Here is a 20,272-nt window from a genome sequence, read left to right on the forward strand (position 1 = left end):
TTTATCTGTACAGGAACCATTGCAAATCAAAGTTAATCTTCAACTTTGTTAGTTTTTCAATACCGTGTTCGAAAAAGTGAACAAATCATTATATACCATAAACTATGTTCATTTTAAGAATTTAAGCAAACTGTGAATAGTAAAAAAACATTCTCAATATGTTTTAACTTGAGTATTTGAGAAGAAAGATGCACTTAACAAACAAAAACTTCTTGATTTTTTAAATATTTAGGTAAACTTGCAATTAAGTAGTCTGCACAATCAATATAATTTAAAATTACGACAGAAACTTTGAGTTTTACAAATATTTTTTTTCCTTATCCGTGGATTTTGTATTATGTTATGATGTCGTGATGTCGTTAAGTCGTGATGTCGTGTACTTACATCAGTTAATTTTGACCTCAACAAATAATACAAAATACCTATTTGGAAGTTTTGTTTTGTAAATTATATATTATTATACCGATATTTCTACTCCTATAATTGTAACTTTGTGTTTCGCAATAAGCCTCCATATAGAATTTTGTCAAAATATTTTACGTATACAATAATTATGTAGTCATATTTTTCAACGCACAGAACTGATTATTACGGTATTATTTTGTGTTGTGAATTATATTTTTTTCATAATAATATATTATAATACTATAAAAGTAAGTTCTGATTACACGGTTTTTTTGATAGAATATTAGACGTTGTTCGTTTATCAACTATAATATAACATCTTTTTTTTCTTGAAAATAACTAAAATAGCCCTAATGAAAGTCAAGTGAAAAATATAATGATTCCTTAGCAATATAGTATATGAGTAAACGATGAATCTACATTTCAACGATAACGTAACAATATTTTGACTAGGTGAACATGATTTATAATGATACATTTTAACGTTACTGTGTGATCGTTGCAATCGCATACGTAGAGAAAATCAATTCGAGTGAACACGAACATAATTATAATCTAATAATGTACGATTAATTGCAACAATTAAAGATAAATTGTATTAAATCATTTGTAAGCCCAATGGCTCGTGTTGAAAAAGATCTCTTACCAATAGCCATCAGAAAAAAATTATAACATCTACGAAAAATCGTTTACCTGCCAACGAGGGTCGGTATTTGATCGCATTTTTGTAACTTGACACGGCTGCTTCGGCGTCGCCTTTTTCCCGCAGCAAATTTCCTCTGTAACACACACACATAAAATATAAGTACAATTATTATTATATTATTATTATCTATATAGCACAAGTGTATACGCGCACTACTACGACGTCAGTCAGTTGTACGTTTCGGCGTTGTTCTTGTCGTTGTTTTTTATTATTAGTATTGTTATTATATTATTTGCGTATACACACACCGTAAACCATCTCGGCTTTTCGGCGGAACGAACTAGAGCAGCGGCTGTCAAGTTGACAAATTGCCGTTGTGGAAAAGCTAAAACACGCCGGCACACTATACATATACTCACACGCCCGAACGCGAGGAGCTTGAGCCGAATATTGTGTTCTATTAATCATATCGCCCAGGACAGACACACGCGTGACTAACGAAAATAAAAACGGAAGGAAACGACTGCGACGGGAGAACCGTGTAGCAATGCGCTTATAGAGAAATTTCACGCTTAGTTACACCAACACACACACACACACACACACACACACACACACACAAACATACGCACGGTTTAGAGTCTAGCGTACGCGGCCACATATTATAACGTCCTTTTATAGTAATGATCGTCATTGTTCCCCCTCCCCCCGACACATGAGCCCAAACTGGAGAAATGATCGTTACAGAAGATGTGCACATAGTGGAACGCGCGGGAGACGAAGAAAAAAGTGGTCGAAGGAGCGGGACGGGGTTGGAACAACAGCGAAATTTAATGGCACGCATATAATTCGTGTGGCTCGATCCGAATTTAATAATTATATTCGCGCCGAGCACTTAACGCGTTCGAAACTATATAAATAAATGTAAATTATGAGGCTCTCTACAGTAATATTTGCATGTTGTACCCAAGCAACACGGTTACACGTACAATACACAGAAGCAGCGGCCACGGTGGTAGCGTTCGAGCGTGTGAATAAGTGGTGTACGATTTATGTATGAATTATTATAGGTATTATTACGTTCCAAATAGTTGTAATCGCGAGCTCAATAGGAAAACATTTTTTACGCCGTCCGTGTGCTATAACCACCGCTTAAAAAATGTACGTGTATAATGTTGTGTGTGCGGGTGCGGGTGGGCAGTAGTAAAAGAACTTTAGAGTAAGAACGTCATTAAATTAAAAAGCATTAATGCAGGGGAGAGATGTGTTAATGGACGATGTGTACTTTTTGACAGGCCCCTGAAGGGAGGCGGTAGTCGGTCACGATACTCCTAGAGTCCCGGAAAATAACGAGATGACATAGCAAAGGAGATAGTATTTCAATGTAAGTAAAAATAATGAAAACCGTTAATTGTCGGGAAACGAAAAATAAGTCTCATTTCTGTGATCGTTTAAATAATGGTTTACAGACTATACGGAACGTTGTTTACTATGTGATAACGCGAAAGTCGAAAAATGGAAATAAAATCGATTTATTCCCTAATAATAAAATCAACTGCGTATATAATAGAGATATAATCTACGTCGTGCAAAACATGTGTCTTCTCAAATATATTTTTACAAAATCACGGTGGTGACAATAATTACCAATGCACTCTTTCCGAAATATATATAGTTCTCGAAGTAAAAATTAATTATTTACAAATATAAAAAGCCGTATTTTGCTGAAAGTTTCCGGTCGAAGATATATTATAATATTGTTCGACAAAATTGAATAAAGTATATGAACGCAGCAATCGATGATTTCGGTATCTTAAAAGGGATAAAATTAATGGTGAACAGAGGGAAAATTTTTTTGTAGAAGCGACAGACAATATTGACTGCAGTTATTATGATATCGGACCGAAAGGAAATGTTAAATGCTTTCAGTGAATTAATAAAATATAAAACGTCGGATCTCGTCGAATAATAATATTATAATAAATCCAATCTTCGGTCGCCAAATTCAATATGACTCGCGTATATTTATTTAACGATATATTACTATTGTACACGCTGTAAATCGCAATGTTTGATAATCTAAAAAAATATATATTAGATTCAGTGACTGGTTTCGATTTTTCGCTAAAACCAATAATATTATATATATAATAGTAACAATTTCAAATGTACACACATAAATATTTTGTACACACGATAATGATTATTGTGATTCTCGTGTTTACTGTTTGTATTCGGTCCGTTCGACTTTCGTTATTGCGTTTTAGACAACAACGAACTGCACAACAACAACCATACACAATGCGACTCTTTCCGCACAGGACTCGTTTTGTTTTTCCAGACCCCATTTTTATATGCTATATAATATGGTATATGTCGTACATATTGTATAAATTACAGTACGGATACGAATAACATCAGTTAATTGATTTTTTTGTCTCCGCGTTTGTTTCTGTTTTTATAACTTATACGTCATCGCATACGCTTTAGTCAACTGTGGAAACTATATGGAATACCAAAGTTACCCTTACACAAGCCCCCCACCGCCGAAATTGTAAACTGTTTAACCACGCGGATAATGATTTATGATATTGACATAATATTATATATAGTACTAGCTGACCCGGCAATGCTTCGCTATTGCAAGATTTCTCAGATATTCATTTGCTTTTTATTTTCTGGATGTTAAATAATTATTTTTGTTTTAGATTACTTTTAGTCACTCTCCGTGATAATATAGCCACATAAATTTAGCGTCGCCGTCGAAGATTCTTCATAATGTTGAGAAAAAATTATATCACTTATGTCAATAGAACAATTGATGCTTATTGCAACATTTTTTTAATTTAATAGATTTAATGTACGAAGCGACAAAAATTAGAGTTCGTGTTGTGTATGTACATTTTGTCGGTATAACTATGGATGGAACAAAAGATATGAATTATGCCAGTATTTTGATAATTCAAAAACTTAAAAAATTTCTTTGTAAAAGACGTTATCAACTTTTTCTGGATCGGGAGAAAAATATATTAATTAAATTTGAATGTCATACGTGACAAGGCGACGTATTATAGTTGACAATGAGAAAAACACTAGTAGGATATTATTGTTATATTATTAAATATAATATTATATTATTTTATATTTCTATTATATTATATTGTATTATTATTATCGTACCCCAAGCTAGGTAAATACTCTACATGAATAATATTTTTTACTTTAATTAAATTTTTTATTTTGACTGTGGATATTCCGATGAGCGGCTATAAATGCAACTCAACCATCTTAGTAAGCAATTTGTGAAAATTGGATTAGTTATTAGTTATTTTTTACCAATAACTAATATAACACATTCGATAGATATTCAGATAAAATTAATTGTTTTTTTTTCGCTAAACTAAATAATTATAATAATTGCTTATTATTCCACGTCAATACCTACCGACCAGCCTATAAGCATCTGTGGTTGTCGAGTTTGATTGTTATTTATTTTCAGCCAGCGACTATTTCTTACTAAAAATGGTATTGGTATACAATTTACACGTTTATTTTAATCAATAATAACTAATTATTTGTTAACTTTATCGGACTAAATGTATGCCTAAAACCTTCTCTGTGATGTCCTCTTTAATTTAAAAAAAATTGCACGACCATCCAATTAGTAGTTTTCTCGGTTTGCGTGGTCGTAGAAAACCGCTTATAATTTTATATAATAGTATAGATATAGATATATAGTTCTTTTTTGTGACTGTGATGAGTACATCGATCCGTTCGATTTTCGATATTGTATTTTAGAAAATGGCTAGCTGCACAACAACTGGCACAAATGGCGCGGCACCAAATTGTCAGGAAGATGTTATAACTTTTATCTAATTTTTTACATTTTAGCGAATTTGTGGGAGTTATTTTACCAAATTTACAAACAACCCCTTAGATCCCCCAACTAGATTCTACATTTTTCTGATTTTTGATATTTCTATGCATATCTCAGTAATTATAATGCGTAGGTAATTAAGCACTGATATGGATGTTTTCAAGAGCATATTATTGCGGTTCTAACAACCTATTTTAGAGACATAAGCATGAGCCAGATAAACAAGTATAATGCGTAGGCATATATATTGCCATATTTGTACGCTATCGTCGCTATATGACGTAAGATTTTCACCCTCGTACATTGCCTATAGGCCCATAAGCTATAATATATGTACCACTATTCACTTTGACGATAATATATTAGCCATCGCGATCCCACGTCATCGCGACTAGTTGCGTTTCCTCTAGTGTGTGTTGTGTTTAACTGACAGTTGACAGACATCATCCTTGGACACCTTTTTTTCGATTGTACCCACTCACCTTTAACAACCGATAAAGCCGGCATGGAGGGTGAGCGCTACTACTACCTTAGCGTTAACTCAGTGTCACGATCGTGTCGGTAACATAATACGCGTAACAATTTACTATTATATTATATCAGGGGTGGTGATTTTTTTACGACAAATATTAGTGCAAGTGAAAAATGTAATTTTCTGTTTCAACGTTTTTTTCGCATAATATTTGGAACATTGACTTTAAATCACGACTCACGGATACAGCAGTAATGCATCATAAATATGGCTTTTTGCGACTACTCAATGCTTCTCTATATTTTATTAGTTTCCGAGCTGTAGTCAGTGTTGAATAAAAGTTTCAATAATTAACCGACTATGATTAGGTAAAGTTCATTACAATTTGAATTCATGAATAACGTAATAAATATTTTATAAGGAAATTTAAATTACTAATGACTCTGTCAATAATTTTGGAGTTATTTTTAAAATCTTTATTAACCATCATTGGTAATTATTGAGAGAGTAGAAACTGTACCGGGTTAACACTGGCTACACTGCTGTTATAGACGATCTGGCCATCGCCCATCGGAAGTACTCGCGGGCATTTGACCGGGAAGTCAGACGTAGTTATCTCGAAACAAAAAAGAAAATCTCGCGAAGTATATTATATTATTGTATATGGGTTCACCGGGCTGTTTATAATAATGATGTGATACACGTTGCGCCGACGCAAATACACGAACATATAATATATTATGATGACGATGATGACGATGATGATGATGATGATAATAATAATAATGTACAGAGTACGCACAACTTTATATTATATAAACATGGCGCGGGTGGGGGTGGGAAAACTGAACCATTACGACTACAGAATTTGCATGTTATACGTGTGCGGGTTTGTTTAAATGATTTATGAGCGAAATACTCTAACACACACACACCCTCGCTGTTATACACACGTGGGTTTGTGCACTTGTGTGTGTGTGTGTGTGTGTATGATATTCACGACATAGTATAATCTCGTGTTCGGTCACTTAGCCCTGGCGAGCAGCTCGAGTTAGCGGACAGTAGTCGCCGCCGCCGCCGTTTTAATGCGTATTCATTGCAGTGCATAAAAGAGCACCGGCAGGGTGAGGGGTTGCTAGAGTTTTAGGGGTGTGTTGGCGTGCGCGAGAAAGAGACAGCGCGATAGGGGCTGACGAGGAGGGGGTGTGGTACGCGCACAAAAGACAATTTTAATTACAATGCCGCGGTCGGGGCGGCCACCATAAAATACAGTCACTCCGGGTTTAGTGCAACGAAAACATAAAATTAGTGGTCGTTAACGGTACGCGTACGTATTATTATCATACATACATCCATACACACACACACACACACACACACACACATATATATATATATATATATACGCGCGAAATGACCGGCCTTTAATTATATATACGGAGGTTCTTATTTTTTCGTATATTATATTATGGCCGGCGGCGACCTCTGCAGTGGCAGGAATATTTTTGTCGGCGTTTTAGTTTTTTTTCGACTGGCGCACCTGCCGACTACCTACCCAGCCCACCGGTTATTTCGTACAGGACGTTACTGCGAATATTATTACACTCGTCCGGCGAATATTCTAGCATGCAGTTTGTCGATGTAGTGGCTGCTGTTGGTATAGCTGCGGTATCACACCGCTTCGACCAATGACGTGGTTATCGGTATGTAATATGATTTAAACGCTTGCTAACGATTTCAGACAGCTTGTTTAAGCATCGTTCAACTCCTCCAGTGAAGTGTAACGCTACAGCGTTACATTTGTTATGGGCTGTCCACTGCAGCGTGTACAACTTCTATATTTTGATTGTCCGCCATCATATTTTGTTTGATCGTCGACGTTGGCTTACTGCACCACCTGTGACAACGACGTTTCACAGGATTTTTCGTGGCACATTATCCTTTAATGATAATGTGTTTCGGAAAATATGTCTCTACATGGGTCCTAATATAGTATTACGCTTGGACGGCGTAAAAGAAAATTATTAAAATTACACAGAATATTAAACGGATGTCATAATCGTTTATAAGCTGGTGGGACGAAATGTTGAAGCAGCGATTAACGGGATGTAAAAAAAAAATTGAATGTGCTATATAATATCCTTTACTACAGCTATGGTAAAAAACATACACACACAGGTGACAAAAAGTTTTTAAATCTGTGATGCGGTTGTGCTTTTATTGTGCCCAAATAATAATACATTATTGCACGAGCTAGATGTGTCCGCAGGGCATAAATCTCCATAGGGATATAAAATACTTTAATATCATGATTAACGGATGGACCGAAATGTAACGCGCAATATATGGCGAAAAAGAATATTATTCTTTCCCGTCACATATAATACCTATTGTCGAAATGTAATAGGTATTATCGGTCTTTGACAATTCGACTTGTCACATTGCTCTACACATTGCCACAATAAAATAAAAACATACATGTTATATATATGCATATACGTCATGACCGACACACTACATACAACAGGCCACGCGTTGATCTCAATGAAAAACGCAAGTTTATAAGTGTAAATCCTGCGCTATGAATATTATATTATATAATAAGTGGATTTTCTAAAATTACATCATTTGATTCTGTCCCTGGTCCGTCAATAAACTATAATCAAAAATGGCACTAAATTGCTTAGTATATATATATCTATATAATATATTGCGTTTTAGGATATATTTGTATAAAAAATTGACTAGCATTTTTTTTTGCACGTTTTTATGTCTATTATTGAAATAGAAGTCATTATTTAAATTATAATTGTTCGTAATGTTTAATAATATAATAATTTTTTTTCAATTCAACCCTTCTGTGTATAGGTACCTACGTGAGATCGTGTTTTTAATTTCGATAACGTCGACTGAGCATGCCACCGTAAAGAATATGATAACAATAACAATAACAATATGACAATGACGTTTTTGTTTTGCATTTTTCGTATTCCGTATCATAAGACCGTGGTTTATTGTTTTTTTTTATTTTTTTAATGATTGTAGCACATATTGTATTATATACACATGCTCACAATATATAACTATACAGTCGTGCACTCGTGCGGACCTATAAAACGAGTATTGTAGACGCGTTTTTATGAACACTATACACCCACCCGTTATAGTAATATTATATACACAATCGGATTGTATAAGATTTGAGAACATATATATCATGTAAGTCATCAACTATGAAATAAAATTTCTCCTATTGCAGTGCTTGAAAAAAAAATGGGTACGTAATAATATTATTGATAACTGTAATAGTTAGGTAGGAAACATAACAACTTAAAAATATCGACCAGAACGAAAACGGTTACTCCTGGTAAGAAATTAATTATTATAGGTACATTTTTCAGTTATCCATATTATATCTGTTACATCCTGTATAATATTATTATAACCTACCGTTTATAAACATTTGTCTACAATATTATAGGTACTGTCCTTCGATATTTAAGAGCAGGAGTGACATGAGAGCTGCTGTGGGACACCAGGCCTCGGAAGTTTAGCGATATCAGCTAAATCGAAGTCCATTCCTATTATATTATGTGATAAGTCATTAAAATGTATTTTTCCATATTTCGAGTAATATGCGGTTCTAAGTGTACGCCGATAATGATAATACCGTAATATCACCATTGAAAAAACTATATTTCTTGTTTTTTTTATCTTGGACTAAACATTTTTATCAATTTTTCCGATAATATTATAATATTAAATAACTATAGTTTTTAAATAAACAAATCTTGTTTTTATGTAATTTTATTTCGATAATTTGTTTTCAGTTTTTAATGACCATTGGCCGTAATAATATTAACACTTCGTAATAATAATTATTATTTACTATTGGAAAACATATTTCTATGTACAAGTTTATTTACTGTACACGAATAATACAACATAACAGTATTCAATTATGTAAAATGTATGTTTACATTTACTACTGCGAACCTATGATATAATATATCTATAATAATAATTTCTTTATTACGGAAAACAATATTTCCAATTTTAAATTTATTTGTGGAACACAAACAATACAGCATAACAGTATTCATTTATATACAATAATGTTTGGTTAGGCCTATATCATATATTATATACATCCAGGTAAATAATATATTTCATATTCTGAAACAGAGTATAATATATTTTATGGTGGTTTTGTTGGGTGAATATCAAAGGCGGTTTAAAAATAAAAAAATAAAAACATTAAAATACGAGATGTGGGAAACTGTTGTAGCTATAAGGAAGCCTTATGAAATAATATTGCTCTGCAATAATACTCAGCCCATCTGGACTTTAAAGAAAAATAACTGCATTATAGTTCACTAATTTTGATTTATCACAATATGCTCATCGTAATAAAAAAATCCTGCTTTAGAATTATGAATAAATGAGTTATCGTTTAAAAAAGTAAAACGCATTACAAAAAAAAAAAAAAAAAGAATAGTAAGAGATTCGATTTTATTTTTTGAAAAAATATAGTGCTATGTAATAAAATTTAGTTATTTGGAATATTGTATAGACACGTTTTACGTTCAATTATACAAAAACCGTCTACGTGAGGTGGAATTAAATCGAACTTTATATGTTTGTGTGTTTGTGTAAGTATACACTATACCTGTAGTCGTAAAACGTGTATTGCGTACTCGAGGGAGATATTCTTCATAACTCTGTAATAGTGATGTAATGGCTACCGAATCAAATATGCAATTTACAAATTTATAATCGCCGAATAACAATCGGCCGATTTTTAAATCGATTCACGATGTCTTGTACATAATTGCTTTTAAAATTATTATAGTCCGTCAGTTTCCTGCTCACAGACATATTATGATTTAATATTCATAAATATTATAACAATAATTTCTACCCACTTGTAATAAAACTATAATAATAATAATTATTGTTCTCATTATTCTCATTCTACTATTATTATAAATAATAATTTATTATTATTATTATTATTATTATTATTTATTAACGTCGTTCGTATTATTGTTACTATAACGGTCAGAACGCACGTATATATTTGTAACCCAGTTTGGTAGATTAAACTTCGATAAACAACTTTGTAACCGATACGGCCAAAATATGTTGTTTTTGACGCCAACTTATTTTCGGTGTGTTTCACCGGGAAAACTTTCACGAAAGTGACGTGTGGAAAACAAACACTTCTATATTTTATCCCATTTTTCTCTTCCCATTCGCCATCACGTAAGGTATCATATTGCTGTCCGATTAAAGTACAAGGACTTTTACACATATATAAACACACACACACACACACATATATATATATATATATACGAGCGTATTATAATATTTACCACCAAAACCATATACAACGTGTGTCATGCAAACGCAGTTCACATACACTAACCTAAGCTAACCTAACATACACATACCCACACATATCACAAACCATTATTGAACCACCAACTGACGATCAAAGGCCAAGCGCCGTTGCGTGAATATTGAATATAAAGTATTGAAATATCGTTTAAACATGATTTTTCCATTCCCAACGATTTAAATATATGGATATTTTATGCGCTGTTACGTGAGGTTTTTTGGCGAATACGATTAAAACTAAACCTAACCTAATTTTTAAAAATATTACATACGTTAATCTATTTTCATTAACCAAATTATCATTACTATTTTTATTAACATAGGTATTTTTAGAATAGCCATTTGTTGATAAATTAACATAATAGTAGCACGACGTCTGTCGAAACCGTGTACCCACGTCGATAACTCAGAATAAGAAAAAAACCACTTATCACTATAGAGTTGTCTATAGTAGAAAAAAAATTAAATAGAGACTAAAAATACTAAATTAATTTGTTATCTATAGTTACAGTTTTACAATGAAATCAGTTCAGATGACGAAATCTAAATATAAGACATAGAAACTAACAAGTTTAAACTGTAATATATTTTAAAAGCGAATTAACTAGTGGAAGTTGTAACATTTTTGTGACTTTCTGCGTCATAGCCATTGACATAATATTATGCAACTGTGTTACAAGCCTAAACTTATTTTTGAACTTGAAGGACATTTATATTTACATTTAGGACAATTGAAAACTGAAAATAGCAAGAAATCTACAAATTTATAGGAATTGTGTAAAAATATAATAGTAGATACAAATAGATTAGTACAGTAGTACAAAATATGCAAACTAAAATATTTTTTAATCTAACTACTTTAAATTGATATTGACTTATAAGTTACAATAATCAAAGCTGGCCAAGCTCAGCGCTCGGTACAGTATACAATGTGTTATGTGTGTAATATTAATAATATCTCAGGCATTTCTTCAATACATGTTTTTAAGAAATGTATTATACATATATTTAAAATCAGATAAGAAGATACAAATGCGTCTATGAAAATAAAGTGATTTTGTATTGTATATTGTTTTGTATATTTTTTTGATATGGGACATCCGATTTTCAAAATTATAAATAGTATTTAGTATGGTTTTACTCAATTACCTATACTACGTCGTGAATCGCGTTTATGGTGAAAATAATAACAATAATAATAATAATGACCAAATTATACGCGTTTATATCATAATAATTTATATAATTGCTCTAATGTACTAACGCTCACTCGGCAAAACATTTTATCGAATACTATTATTTTGTATTGCATTGTTTTTTACATATACGTATGTGCGCATGCGCGTATTTGCGTTTAACGAGCAAAGTACTTACTGCGCTTCGTGTCTTATATATTATATACACGTGTAAAATACATAGGTATAATATTAGTGTATAACGAGTAAACACGTTGAACCTTTTCAAGGGGCTAACGAGGTCGAACTGATCCGAACGACATTGAAATCTCGACGGATGGCGTGAACTGTTGTACGATAATTATTATTACGCGTATATATAATATAATATATTGTTCTAAAAATACCAGGCATATAAATTATATATAGCTTCAAAAAAAAAAAAAATAAAAGTAAAAACACGTTTTGCGGGCAATCCAATGAAAAATAATATATATATCTACGGTGGTCTCGTTAAAATTTCGAAAAGTGCGAAAAATGCATATATAAGAAAAAGAACACGATAAGCGATCAAAGATATCTTTATTAATATCATTAAACACATAATGTCGTGTTTATAGCACATTCCAACTAGGTGACATAGAGAGTGTGTGAACCCACTCACTTTTGTTTCAAAAATATGATCCACTAAAGCTATAATTTGTATACATTTAAAAATAAATAGCTATATAGTCGATGATGCTTACTACTCGAATAGTGCAACGAGTAAAAATATTATTATTATGATTACAGAGATTACGATAGAGTATTAACGCAAGACACTCTCGCCGATTATATTATGTGCAGAAATTATACATGTCTAAGTCGATTTACCACTATTTTCTAATTCAATTACACTCCAAAAATAACAAAACACTGTTATATTATACAGCTGGTATTTTATGATATAAAGTTGAACATAACATTCATTATAGTTTCCTCAATGATTTGATTAGTGTATAACCCTCTCTACTAAAATTATTACTACGTTATATAAACCAGTCATTCGTTTAAGAAAAAAATAATGCAATTTATAAATGATTAAACCGCTTTTGGTTCCATTGTAAGCAATTTTAAACTAACTTAAATTGTTTCTGACCATGGTTTTATTTTATAAACTTTTTTTGTCTATAAGTACCGAATAATATGTTTTTTTTTATCACTCCATTTTTATGATTTTATCTGAATCTCAGAAGTTGATTTTGAGAGTTTGATATTTTTTGCGAAGTTCAACTAATTTTATGTTTAAAAATAAAAAACTACAATTCAATCAATGTTGTGTTGTTGAAATTGTATGTATATAATATATTATAGGTATTTTATTTTTTTCGGAATGACCCAAAATGCAAATTCAAGCTACGCCCCTCGCTTACCGTACAAATCGTTTGAGGAACCGGCTTTGTGCAATTTATTATTATTAATTATTATTGTTTACCGCAGCGGGATGATTACCTATAATAATATGTGTTGGTGGCCGAAATCGGAGTCTATTTCAAACGATCGGGGTCGGTCGTGTGCGCATAATATAATATTATGATCGTTACGGTCATCGTGGGTCCGAGTACTAGTAAACATGATATTATTGCACAGCCGTGACCGTTGTAGACATATATAATATTATGTATATAGTAATGCTGATTCTTGGTCGGAGAGAAGTACGCGAAATCATCGCAACGGCAGCATCAGCGGTTTTCGGATACATAATAATATATACCCTAATATATATATCTATGTGCACAATAAATTACCGTTGGTATATCATTATTATTTCCCAAGACGTCTCCCTCTCTCACTCGTCCGCAGCGACCTACCACCACACCCGGAAGAGTATACTGTTTGGTATTATAACGTCACAATATGCGAGTATTAAAATATATAATATAGCTTACGTTACGAATATAAAACAAAATAATATTAATATTATGATATACTCGGAGAAAAAAATAAAACGTTTTTGATCGCAAAGATTAGATTGTCGTACGGCGCCGAGCACACGTCGGGCACGGCTCAAACCATAAAAAAGTATCGTCGAGGTATTGTTTACACAATGATGTTATTAAGTCTTCGACTTCCTTTAAACTAGCGATTCTCAACCGCGGTTGGTCGACAACAATTATTTTAGGATCGTCAATCCATGTGGGAAAAAAATTGTTTCACTTAGAATCTTATGATTAATAGTAAGTGTTATAATACTTATATATTTTTTTGGATAGTCCGACAGTCGATAAAAACGTCCATTGAAGTGTACATAAAATACTTTTTTTTTGTAAAATATATACACAAATAAATACAATAATAACAGTTGGTTCAATTTTTAATGCTTACATTATAAAAGGATCGTTGGACATCTTGGTGACATTATAGGGGACTCAAAAAGGTTGAGAACCGCTGCTTTAAAGAACCAAACTACAACTCTGCAGCAGCCCGCCTTCGACCGCAAGAGATCTTATACATTTATTAATATACTAATCTCTCCTCTGGTTTTCCATCACAACTGGATTTTGACGGTCCTCTATAATATATACGCATTTACAGGGCGTATATCCCTCAGTGGTGAACGGGGGCAACTTGGCAATCACCCCAAACTTCCGTAGACTGGTTATTCTAGGATACATTTAAATTCATTTGATGCAATATATTTGTAATAAAAGTCGTGGGCTGTCTAAATAATATTTTGTGATATGGTTATTTTGTTAGTTACCGCCTACCCTTATTTCCCACTAGCAAGTATCTAAGAACTTATTGCACTATAAGATATCTAAAATGTTGACAGTAGGCACTGCAGTAGACTGTGGTAAGAGCATGAAAATGCCAAAGCCACATAACATACCCACTGCCATTTTTTAAGCTAGAATCTGAAACCGATATGCGTACCCCCACCCATAACTATTTTGCGGATCCGCGCCTACGCATCAAGCATCTACTATTCCGTAAACACTTAAAATATCGAATGACGGTGTGCTATGCTTGCTACTTACCCCTAAAATCTGGAAGTACGTAAAATGCAACACCAATATACAATAAGATAATAATGAGAATAATAATATTACGAACCTATATACTCAATATTATTGTGGATTATCATGCCACGGGTCGTCACCGATTCGAGTTACGCGCTTTACACGATGCGGTATATTATATACGATTGAGCGCGGCGGATGAGTTGCCCAAAACAAGCATCAACCCTCTGGGGGCACGATTCACCCTCGACCACACCTTTCGTGTCTCCGCCATGTCACCGATCAACCACCGTAGAACAACATACATTTTCCGAGTTCGCGGAAATATTGACAGAAAGCTCCCGCACGGATAGCTCATCTCCGTTTCGTTCACCCCCACCGCACATCTCACGTAGTGTACGTCCCTTAAAGCACTCCTCTGCACGCACATTCACACACACATATTTACGTATATATTGGAGACGCGTGCATTCTTTGTACAGTCTATATATATATATATATATGATCCTCCCTTGTGTGCGGCCGTATCGTGCATGGGGTGGGTAAGGGGCGGACGGTGCTAAGGGATGAGCGGTGAAGTGCGCTTCGCAAAGGGTACGAACTACTGCGTCTTGGCGGAATTTACATCAGAATACCCTTGTGCAGCATCCGAACATACCACCGACGCCGGACACGTATCGAATAATAATAAATATATATGGTCCACGGGCGCCGCGTTGCATCGCTATTCTATACCACAATATACATATATATTATATACCGCGATACAATATATATATACGTATATATTGTACATATTACACACTATGCGCACGCACACACACTGCAAAGTAATGTTACTATGTGCATTGTATAATATATATATATATAAGTATACTTTCGCGAAACGGCTCAGTCCTCGCCAAAGGGCCCGTCTCCGGAGAGACAGACAATGTGTTCGGGGATGAATGAAGGGGTGGTGATGGTGGTTGTTGTGGAAAAGCCTCCGGACCGAAATCTCACATATATGCTCGAACTGCGCCGCCGACACGCCATAATCTAACATCGGTGACCCATGAACGACTACGCGATACATATAATAATATATATATAAACGTTATATTATAACATACACTATACTCTGAATTTTTTTTTTTTTTTTTGCATCGGTTTGCGATAAGCCATTTTCTTTATGGGCGAATATCGAACAACTATGTACACATAATATAAACACAAGTTTCCATATAATATTATGTAAGTGCACCACATACCCGTTTTATCTCATACTCCACGACGCAGAGCGTTTGTATAATATAATATAATATAATTGTATACAGAGAGCTCTAAAAAAAAAAATAAACATCAAATAGTTGGTGGAGGTGATAGTGGTAGTAGTGATAGCGGTGGCCGGGACAGAGGGAGTGCGAATCCAATTTTCAGACCTTAATTATTTCACATCAGTTATTATTAGAATACGGGTAAATTATACATGTAGAAACAGATTTCCCTGTTATTGGTGTAAAGTGGTCAACGAGATAATTATGTCAAATCAATTATGTTTTTTTTTTTTTAATTAGGTGTCATTTGCCAATGTTCAATGCGTATAGATGATATTATGTAATATTAATATCCCTTACAGTGTTTTGATATTTTCCTTTTTCTTTATCAAAATTGTACTTGTGTAAAACAATAAAATTATAACAGCAGTAAGTTGACCTCGGTATCGGATGAACTTTCTGGTGAATTCGAATTTATTTATTTTGTCATAAAATTCAAGCACATTTTTTATTCAATGAAAATCTACAACGAAATCAGATGACGTAAGTGCATATAGAGGATCGTTTTATATTTATTTTTTATACATTTACAAGAGAGTAATATGTTTTGATGGAATTCTATGCAGTCGTGTCAATTTAAAGTTGTACGATAGAGATTTTTTTGCTTTGATATATATAATATGCTATTCGAAAATCTATTGTTTTTTTCTTGACGGTTCAAACTTCTTCGGAAAATAAATAAACATATATATGGTATAATACATAACCTTTATCTATAGCTGGTGCTTATTAAGAATTATATTATAATAGTATGTAGTTCGTATACGAACCGGATGTAACCTATAAAGTGAACACGCCTTATCAAACAATTTTACGATTAACGAAACTGTCAAATCCGATCGTTTTGAATACAAATAATAGGAAGTAGATTTTTGTGTAGTTTTGTTTAGTGATAAAAGTTGAAATTTGCAAAACTAATTTCTCTATTGGTCATCTACATCGTAATAAGTACAGCGAAGATACTTCGCGGGTGTCTACCGTTATACTATTTTATAGACAAATTAAGACGGACAACTTTAAAGTTAATTTCCTACAACCGTTGTGTGCACACCGAATATAGGTACATGTCGTAGTTTTAACAAATCGTCAGAGATACTGTAATCTAAAAACAATTAAAAAAAAAAATTGTTTCTACTCTCACAAATTGATTTGACACCAATTTTGTTAGAACTAACTTGCAGATCACTCTCACACTGTTCTGCGACCTATCTACATCAATGTGAAAAAAATACTAGTCCTCAGCAACAACTAAATCCGTCATAATATTATATTAACTACAAGAGCAAGGCATACCCGTCGTCGATGTGTAGGTATAACATAATACGTTTCCGGCAAAAAGGACGTCGTGCGTTCAAAAGGATACGCGAGAAATCACAGGACGAGGAAAATGATAGTAAATAAAGTGCACATCTCTCGCCGCGGTTCAATAATGACGATATAATTGTAAGAATATATTCGCTTATACGCGTCGGATATCATATTATAATATATCATTTATAATAGGTACATACTTGCATCCATGCATACAATATAATACCCATTGTTATAATGTATAAACGACCGGAAATCGGTACGTCACTAGAAATTAATTAGGGATGTAATTCGTCTATAGTACAATATTCATATTATACATACGAATAGGCAGTAGGTCAAGTAAATAATATATAGGTACCGATTACTGGACGGATCGGTTGATTGACGTTCGTTCGAAACATTTATAATAGGGATAATATAGTACGCCAGCTGATTCACGAAACTTAATTTGACGCACGAAAGTCAAACAAACGGACTGCAATGTACGTTTATACCTGTATAAAATAAACACAATATAGATGTTAGCAGTACGCGATTTAAATAATGAAGTCGTTCAAAATATAAATCAGGTGCAACACGGTTACGCAATTTTTGTCTTTTTTACCAGTGAAAAATACGGTACGAATGCGAACTAGGTATCTAGTAAAAACACGATTTCACGCCAATTTAAGTTCACAATTACGTACTTATTATTCAATTCACAATAATCAAGATTGACAGGCGAAAAAACGATTTCCTCAGTTTTAACCATAGACTTTTTAAAAATGTTATATAAATTCGACTTTTTTATTTGTCGTGCATATTGCACGAGTAATAAGTACAGTATAATAATATATACCTGTATCGAGTTTGATGATATAATAGTATGCTACTACTACTTATTATCATGAAAACGAGATTCTAATGTCTATGTCTGTGAGTAATATTTATATTTTAATGATGATATTTCATTCATTTTGAACATTTTTCTGTGATTCAATTAAAATTATTCCTTTGAATAGCAATTATAAATATATATATGTAAAAAAATGTTAATTATAAAATAAAAATATAATTAATTGTATATTATACATGGCATACGAATTGTAAATTTGTACTTTCATAATAATATGAAATCAAAAATAATTGTAAAACCTCATAACATATGTATATAATATAACCTCTACAATTTATAGTTCTAGCTTAGGCAACCGCCTAGATATCTCACACGGATCAGGCCCATAGAACAACATCAAAACATTAATTTTTAAAAAACAAATCAAACTGACTGCCGACAAAAAAGAAATTATTTATTTATGGAAGCTCATAATCTTATTACATAGTTTCGTATTATTGTCACAGTTAAAACGTCTATGCCTGTAATATTATAGAAATTAAATAGTAGTGAATTCGTATTTCCTTCAATTCATGCCCACAAAATTATTTGTTATGTTTGGGGTAAAATAGTTAAACGTTTGAGATCGTGTGCACCGAAAATAAACTTGAGTCGTACTTCAAAGAGCACGTTCGCAGTCAACTTAAAAATTCAACGTCGAAAATGACTGGCGATTTTCATAGATATTATGATAATATAATTGAATATTAAATTGCTCGCAATGTGACTGACAATATAACACGTTACGATGCACAATGCGATCTAAATATTACTACAGCGATTTTGTTTATACAGTTTTGATTATGTATATTTTGTACCCTTCTGCATGTAATCAATAAGACGTTTTGCTTACGGTGTATTTTCCAAACGCGATTATTAACGTTCCGAAACATCTTTAACCCCAACAGAGGTCCGTCGACCGCAATATTATATGATTTGACGTCTATTACGCAGATACTCTCGTCGTACTATTACTCAATAAGGATAAATCCGCTCAGAACCTATATAAAGCATATTACCGCATTGTGAACTATTTCGAAAACACGCGCACGATCGTATTATAAAGGTATAATAGTTGTATATATTATGTACGGTTTAAAAAAAATATCGAATAACCAACAAATGGTTATTATTTCATACGGAGCAGAAGTAAACGAATGCCGAGTCAACCAAATTAAATGACTACGTCCTAAGGCAGAGACACTGACGAGACGGGTCTGTCAAGCATTCGCGAGGTGCAATTACCGTGGTTAACTGCTTGTCGTTTACAATTAATTGTTTTTGTTTTTGATTGTAAGATCATATTTACTATATTTCAGTTGGTTTTAACCGACAATATTACTTTTTTTCCTTTTTGAAATACGTTTTTCCCTTTTTTTTGGATTACCCAATCTCAATTGTGCTTAATGATGTGCTTGTCTCTAGAAAACACTTTTGTAAAATTTAGCAAAGACAATGTTATATTTCATTTCTCTTCTATCACCCATCATAGCGGCCAGTTGAGAAAGAGTACGATTATACCTAGGTTATAGAGATCTCACTCTTGAATATCCAGTACCCACAAGCATCACACCATGGTCAAGTGTTCAAGAGAAAAGCGACCTTTGAGTTATAAACTGAAGTCCTGCGGGTTAGGCTATGAGTCCTTGTTAAATGATCTTTTTGTGCAGTGCTCGTCATTGTGGTCACCAAAAGAAGAATTAAATAAGCATTTAACTTACGTAACGATATTTACTCGTTTTATGGTTCTGCAGGAATCGGAAACCGAAAGATATCGTTTATATACGTCAA

The 20,272-nt window shown here is 33.0% G+C and overlaps 1 protein-coding gene across 1 annotated transcript in view; it reads right to left on the reverse strand.

Moving 5' to 3' along the window:
- Window positions 1–20,272, reverse strand: part of LOC111028294 (transmembrane and TPR repeat-containing protein CG4341-like) — a 295,701-nt gene that overhangs the window by 59,480 nt on the left and 215,949 nt on the right. Inside the window, exon 7 of the mRNA XM_022306883.1 lies at window positions 1,099–1,184. Within this exon, the coding sequence (XP_022162575.1) occupies window positions 1,099–1,184 (86 nt within the window). The remainder of the gene's footprint in view (window positions 1–1,098; window positions 1,185–20,272) is intronic.

The sequence above is a fragment of the Myzus persicae genome, unplaced genomic scaffold (assembly GCF_001856785.1).
Source record: "Myzus persicae strain clone G006 unplaced genomic scaffold, MPER_G0061.0, whole genome shotgun sequence".
In the NCBI taxonomy this organism is placed as follows: Eukaryota; Metazoa; Arthropoda; class Insecta; order Hemiptera; family Aphididae; genus Myzus; species Myzus persicae.